At 42.7% G+C, this 7,603-nt stretch overlaps 1 protein-coding gene across 1 annotated transcript; it reads right to left on the bottom strand.

The window, feature by feature from the left end:
- Nucleotides 1–345: 345 nt before the first annotated feature.
- LOC110537606 (G protein-activated inward rectifier potassium channel 4-like) lies at nucleotides 346–4,455 on the bottom strand. The gene is made up of 3 exons (XM_021623760.3): nucleotides 4,151–4,455; nucleotides 2,759–3,974; nucleotides 346–2,607 (listed from the first exon to the last, which is right to left on the bottom strand). Exons 1-3 carry the CDS (start codon nucleotides 4,337–4,339, stop codon nucleotides 2,411–2,413), a joined length of 1,602 nt encoding a protein of 533 aa, XP_021479435.1. The 5' UTR covers nucleotides 4,340–4,455; the 3' UTR covers nucleotides 346–2,410.
- Between the last annotated feature and the right edge of the window lie 3,148 nt (nucleotides 4,456–7,603).

A 7,603-nucleotide genomic window follows, 5' to 3' on the forward strand; every position in this document is an offset into this window, starting at 1 on the left:
AATTGGAGGGCTGCTGGTCTGATCCCAGCTATGAATCACTACTGTTGTGCCCTTGAGCAAGGCAAATGGCTCTCCTACCAGGGGTGCTGCACCATGACTGACTGACCCTGTGCATGTCTGGACTGGGAGTGTTACTCTTTTTATTTCTATGTTCGAATCAAATTGACAATAATTTATCTATTCTAATCTATTGATAAATCAGCAACTACAGTAGATAATTGGAGTAGAGTTGTACTCTCAAGCGGAGGGCCATTTATGTGATAAAAGCAGCATTTGGTGTATTTCACAACTTTTTCTTGGATATACAGAGCTGGAACCTATTATAAACTATAAATCATGAGTCCCTTTATGTGAAAGGACAAAAATCCAAGTTTAATGTGTCAAAAGGCACATTTGAAAACTGTGGGAGGACACATTCAAGGCACTGCATAGGACTGATATGTGTAATACATTTGCGTATTAGGATAGAGTACATATAATATAGAAACAGATTAACGACACTGACATCCTTCAAAATGTATCACATTTTGAATCATAATGGCCGTATCACTACATCATCATGCATTCATGATCACCATGAAAATACAAGTGACTACAAATAAGGAACAATATTTGTGCAGTACTTAGCACATTATGATTTCAAAACAAACAGACTTAAGATGTAACAAGTCTTCAAAACAACAACAAAACTGACAAAAACAAGAGGGGAGCAGGAGACATAATTCTATGATTTAGGAGGTAGCAGTTAACACATAACTACAACTATCCATTATAAACCATAAACTAGACACACAGATAAATAAACAGTATTGTAAAGTAACAACGCATGGAGTCATGGCTGCATACTCATTTCTACACTTAACCAGGATTGGATAACTTCTTTGTAAATCACCCACATGAATGCTGTCACTGTCAACAAAGTTCAAATTATGGTTAAGAGTGTACAGTGTATTCGGTGAGTATTCAGACCCCTTCCCTTTCACTACATTTTGTTACGTTAAAGCATTATTCTAAAAGTGAATAAATAAAAATAAATCATCAATCTACACACAATACCCCATGACAGAGAGAAAACATGGTTGTAGACATTTTTGCAAATGTATTAAAAATAAAACACATAAATACCTTATTTACATAGATATTCAGACCCTTTGCTATGAGACTCAAAATTGCATCCTGTTTCCATTGATCATCCTTGATATTTCTATAACTTGGTTGGAGTCCACCCGCGACATGATTTGGAAAGGCACACACCTGTCTATATAAGTTCCCACAGTTGACATTGCATGTCAGAGCAAAAACCAAGCCATGAAATCAAAGGAATTGTGCATAGAGCTCCGAGACAGGATTGTGTCGAAGGCACAGATCTAGGGAAGGGTACCAAAACCTTTCTGCAGAATTGAAGGTCCCCAAGAACACAGTGGCCTCCATCCTTCTTAAAGTTAAGAATTGGATAACACTAAAACTCTTCCTGGAGCTGGCCGCCCGGCCAAACTGAGCAATCAGGGGAGAAGGGCCTTGAAAACAAAGATTGAACTCTTTGGCCTGAATGCCAAGCGTCACATCTGGAGTAAACCTGGCACCATCCCTACAGTGAAGCATGGTGGTGGCAGCATCATGCTGTGGGGATGTTTTTCAGCAGCAGGGACTGGGAGACTAGTCAGGATCGAGGGAAAGATGAACGGTGCAAAGTACAGAGAGATCCTTGATGAAAACCTGCTCCATAGCTCTCAGGACCTCAGACTGGGGTGAAGGTTCACCTTCCAACAGGACAACGACCCTAAGCACACAGCCAAGACAACTCAGGAGTGGCGTCGGGACAAGTCTCTGAATGTCTTTGAATGGCGCAGCCAGAGCCCGAACTTGAAACCGATCAAACATCTCTGGAGATACCTGAAAATAGCTATGCCGCGATGGTCCCCATCCAACCTGAGAGCTTGAGAGGATCCGCAGAGGAGAATGGGAGAAACTCCCAAATACAGGTGTGCCAAGCTTGTAGCGTCATACCCAAGAAGACTCTAGTCTGTAATCTTTGTCAAAGGTACTTCAACAAAGTACTTAATAAAGGGTCTAAATACTTATGTAAATGTGATATTTACAAATTGACAAAAAAAACTTTTGCTTTGTCCTTATGGGGTATTGTGTGTAGATTGAGGGGAAAAAAACAATTTAATACATTTTAGAATAAGGCTGTTATGTAACAAAATGTGGAAAAAGTCAAGGGGTCTGAATACTTTCCGAATGCACTGTAGATTAGCATGTCAATGTGTAATTCTTGGAGAATGTTTGTCCACAATATTAGAGACAACAGGAAAGTTAATTTTAAGGAGAGAAACCTAGTCATTCACAAGTATTGGCCTTGAAATTCCATTAATACAAGGGCTGTTTGCTCAGTGTGTATAGTACTGATCTAAAAGAGGACCTCGTCTTCTTTTTCATCACTCTTCTCTTTAGCACTAAGGGTGAGGGTATGTACTGGGAAGGTTTTATCAAATGCACCATTGTCCACCCGGTAAGACCCTTTCTCCAGAGACATGCAGGATTCAAATCTGTGGCCCCACAGAATCTCCTCCTCAGTATAGGAAGTTCTGGCTTGGCATGTCATACCTACAACACAAAGGAGACAGCACAGCAAGGCAATTATGAAATGTTTCATCTTTACACATCTAGCTCTTATGCTACAGTCACAGACATGAAGACATTAAAACTTGTTCAAATGATTTGACATATCACATTCTAACATTCAAAGCCAACCAACCTGATGCCTCCACGATTCCCTCCAGAATGATGATGATCTCAAATCTCTCCCTTGTCAGACGCTCAGCCCCTATTTCCCAGAAGGGACTGCTTTCATTGATGACATGGGTGATGGTCTGAGGCTCAACCAACAGAAGCCTGTCTCCTCCGGTATCGTAGCCCAGGTTGATCTCTGACTGCTCCAGTGGTATGAACTCCCCTTCCTTGGTCTGTCTGGACTTAATAAGCTTGGCTCGAATCTTGGCGTCCACCATGTGACTCGCCCTCAGGTCTCCAATGCGGAAGAGAAGGCAGAGTTTCTCGTCACGCTCCGATATGACACAGTGTTTGCTGAAGATCAGAGTCTGGGCCCTTTTCTGAGGCCTGGAGATTTTGACGAACATACAGCCGACCATGAGGGCGTCAATGATTGAGCCAATGATAGACTGGGCCATGAGGAGAACCACTCCCTCCATGCAGTTGGCCGTCACCAATCTGGAGCCGTAGCCAATGGTCCTCTGGCTCTCCACCGACAGAAGCAGGGCGGAGATGAAACTGTCCACGTTCTCGAAGCACGGCTGCCATTGCGGGTCATGGACGTGGGCCACGTCATCCCTCAGCCAGGCGTCTAGGAAGTAGATCTCTGCGAAGGCCACCCACGTAACAATGTAGCACATGGTAAAGACAAAGAGGAACCAGCGGTACTTCAGGTCCACCAAAGTGGTGAAGATGTCCGAGAGGAAACGGCTCTTGTCCTCGATGGGGCCCAGGTTCACCTGGCACTTCCCGTCTTTGGTGACGTAGCGTTGACGCTGCTTGTTGGCGGTACCGTAATTTGGCCTCCCTTCACCTAGAAGTTTGCAGCGCGGCTTGTGGGGCTTGTTCTCACCACTTGTGCCTTGGTTGGGGCTATGGGTGCTATCAAAGGGGCCACCAGAAGGAGCGCCTGAGTACCACCTGGAGCTGAAGCGCTTGAGGTGGCGTCTGCGGTGAGCATGATGAGCAGTGACAGGCTCCTCTGGCTCCTCAGTGGGAATGATGTACTGGCCGGTGTCTACCTCCCGGCTGATCAATCCTGCAACAACCCTATGGGGGGCTGGGCTCTTGGGATGTGACTGGGGGGATGCAGAGGGGACTAGCTGGGGTGGGAGAGCTGGGAAGTTGTTATTTGTGCTGGTGAAGAGAGAGGCTCTTCTGGAGTGGAGCATCATCACGGCCATGTTGGTTTTTGCTGCAACCTAAAAAAAATTATATACATATATATATATATATAAATATATCAATTGACTGACTTGTACATTACATACATGATCTACAATGTATTTGTGATGGAAACAGAGTGTCCAGTGTAAACACAACCCACTGAACAATATCCCAAAACACAAATGAATGAAATTGACTCTGCAATAGTTACCTTCTTTGGATATGGGGTAAAGCGCGTTGACTCTGGGGGTGGTCTAGGGTATGCCAGGAGATGTTTGGCTGTGAGAGCCTTTGTTGGGGGAATAGAGTTCCTGCGAGGGACAATTCTCATAGGACTCCTGTAGTCTCCATTATGGGGCTCGTGTAATGTCACCCTGCTGCACATCATGGTGGAAACCATCACAGAGACTACTGTAGATTCCTGTGCTCTGTGTGGCAGCTGAGCTGCCGAGGGCTCAGGAAGTTGATTTCGTGTTCCTGTTGAAGCAATAGAATCTGATTGAGAGTTGTCACACAATTAACAACCACCACCACAGAGGAAAGAGGAGACTAAATGAAACTCTTCCACCAGGCAATACTGGTTGAACTTACTTCCTTTTGTCCTGATAATTTAGTCATACGCTGTAGGGATTGCTAGAACGTTAAATCCAGCTGTGTGTCAGTGGGTGTATGACAGATCTCTGATACGGAGGGACTTCTTCCACCAGATGGTTACCTCTCCCTCAGTATAATTTCTTACATCATCCCCCCCCTCTCATCCCAACCCGATGACCTTTCAGATCATTCTAATGTGACGTGTGTCGTGTGATATCATCGGTCTCTGCTGGATCTAATTAAACATCCAGGATTATGACTAATCCCTTTAAATTAATCTGGGAACAACCAAGGAGCACGGTGATGGATTTTGAGGAGATTACGGTCTTTCTCTTAGTTACGAGGGTTTAGGTAATTGTTTTTTCCCAGATGTGGTCAAATAAACCCTGGGCAAGTCTCTATTATTTATTGCGGTCACTGTTACTGTTTGTGTTGTCACTCTATCCTCTACTGGTCCGCCAAACAGCTCGTAGCAGCAGCTCGTAGCAGCAGACGTGCTGCGTGTAGGATTTTGGAACACGTCAATATCGACTCTGACTCCAGAGTGCAGTAGACCATGAACTGCCCAAGGCATTGTAATCAACAGCGCTAATTAAGGCTTGCACTCCGAATGATGTAGAGGAAAATCTAGAGATGTATAATAAACCCTTATCTGTAGAATAGTTGAGATGCGACATTTATGATGTGTCGCTAATGTTTAACAACATCTTCATAAATGTGTTGATTTTACACAGATGGGGCTTCACCAATTCTGAGATGTGTGGCCCATTACTAAAAGTTACATAACTGTAAAAAAAATAAAAAGTCCCTTTTTCAGTTGTAACCTTACAACAACCTCCATATAACCAGACCAACACGAGAAGGAATTAGCTAGAACAACCAGGGAAACTATAAAAATACAAACAGAGGAGGAAAGTAGAGGATGGAGGTATGTATGTCTGTACATTAAGGAGAGTCATCACAACTAACTGCCAAAAGAAAGAAAGAAACTAAACCATACCTGAATAGAGATGCTAGTATTTGTTCTCAGTTTCAGATCATCTTCCACATGAGATATAACGAGCAGCTATCAACAAAAAAAAAGAAGCAGGATAGCTTTTTGAGTGGTAAAGCTGGTGCTGTGGTGCCTCTCCGGTGATGTCAAGGCGAACTGGCAGGGCGCCTGCTGTCCAGCTGCGGACCAGAGGCCCCCCCACCCACCCCCACAGTCCCCCCAGCCATTGGTCTGATCACACAGGGAGGTCAGCTGTTAATCTGCTCGTGAGGTCAGCAGGGCTGGTAAACTGTGCAGCCAGGAAGTAGTGCAACACCATGGGAAGTGAGAAATAAACAAACACAATGTACAGTGCATTCGGAAAGTATTCAGACCCCTTGACCTTTTCCACATTTTGTTACGTTACAGCCAGGGTTGGGGAGTAACGGATTACATGTTTATTATTTTATTTAACCTTTATTTAACTAGGCAAGTCGATTAAGAACAAATTCTTATTTACAATGACGGCCTACCCTGGCCAAACCCGGACGACGCTGGGCACAATCACGGGCGGATGTGATACATCCTGGACTCGAACCAGGAACTGTAGTGATGCCTCTTGCACCGAGATGCAGTGCCGTAGACCGCTGCGCCCATGTGTGTGTTAACTATTTAACTACTAGAATGCTTTAAAGGCTGCTAAAATTTTAAATATCAGTTATAGGTATCGTTTTTTTTGGGGCAAGGAAAATATTGGTATCAGCCCAAAATGTAATTGTTAGATGATGATACCTAGCTATATACTTTATTTTGCCTAGTTAAATAAAGGTTACACACACACCACACTGACCAAAAAGTTATTTTGTTGGCATTCACGTATGTCTCCATTACCAGTAAAAAAACAATCAAAACCTATTTATTTCACTAACTTGCAGTGCTGTTTTGGTGTTCATTTGTTCTGTTGTTTCATTCTCAACCAGGATTTCTATGGAACGCCGTCTGAGTCTTTGCATGTCAAAAAAGATAGACGTATTTGACGTGTCAAATAAACTTGTTGACCAATCAGGACCTGAATATGACTGCACATCACATAATTTAACGCCTTACTTAATTTGTTTTACGTAGTTATTACACATTGATTACACTATCACTCGTATTTCATATGTCACAACGATTCATCGATATGTATGCTATGATGCAGGTAAAGTTGTCTCGCGCGCCTACAGTGCTGGTCATAAAAAAAGCTAGCTAGCTCATGGATGCAAACATTGTTCTCCAAAAAGATAGAAAAACGACAAATTGATTCAGTAGGTGTCATCATCTAAAACAACCCTAATTTATAACATTTATTATTTCATTAATGGTGGTCGGACCCATCTATGTGTAGCTAGCAACAATAAGGATGAGCCACAAGAGTGGAATTTGCGGTTAGCCTTCAAAATCAAAGTGTCATTGAAAGTGATGCAAATTAATACAAATAGAATTATGCCATAGATCATGCTAAACGAGGTTGGAATGTTATATAAAAATCAACAAAAGACCATTTGTTAATTTCACAAATCTGTTGAAATCACACTGGATGCAATATACTTTAGAATTGCATTGGCAGCATTCTTATTCCACTGTACAGCCTTACCTATGGATTGTTGATCAATGAAGGTATCAGTCTACTCAGTGACACCAAGAAAACATTAGCGTCGTAACTCTTATTGCGGAACTCTGAAACAACTGTGAATTGAGCCACGTTTATTGTCAACCTATGTGTATTGAACACTATTCCCGAGGAAAAACAATACTGAGTGGATGTTTTGGAGTCTGATAACTGAGGAGGACATTGGGGAAAAATATATTGGGTATTGAGTAGACTGATATCCCATTTCATTGATACCCAATTGTTAGGTAAAGCTGTACAGTGCAATTTGAATGTCAATACACACAATTGACTGACTGGGAGGGGATTTCACAGTCAGTCCCGTGATAAGAGCTACAACGCTAATATTTGCATAAACTCTTCACAGTTGTGTTCTGTGTGTGTCACAGAGTAGACTTGATACCCATTTTCATTGTTTAACATTACCTAGTCTAAATATGGTATGA

The sequence above is a fragment of the Oncorhynchus mykiss genome, chromosome 12 (genome assembly GCF_057628025.1).
Source record: "Oncorhynchus mykiss isolate SJ-2025 chromosome 12, ASM5762802v1, whole genome shotgun sequence".
Classification (NCBI taxonomy): Eukaryota; Metazoa; Chordata; class Actinopteri; order Salmoniformes; family Salmonidae; genus Oncorhynchus; species Oncorhynchus mykiss.

Bases quoted from the DNA above. Each gene is read 5' to 3' on its own strand.
- LOC110537606 (XM_021623760.3), bottom strand. From the start codon at position 4,339: ATGGTTTCCACCATGATGTGCAGCAGGGTGACATTACACGAGCCCCAT. The intron at 3,975-4,150 runs GTAACTATTGCA...AATTTTTTTTAG, and splicing joins TTACCCCATATCCAAAGAAG to GTTGCAGCAAAAACCAACAT. The intron at 2,608-2,758 runs GTTGGTTGGCTT...TTTGTGTTGTAG, and splicing joins GGGAATCGTGGAGGCATCAG to GTATGACATGCCAAGCCAGA.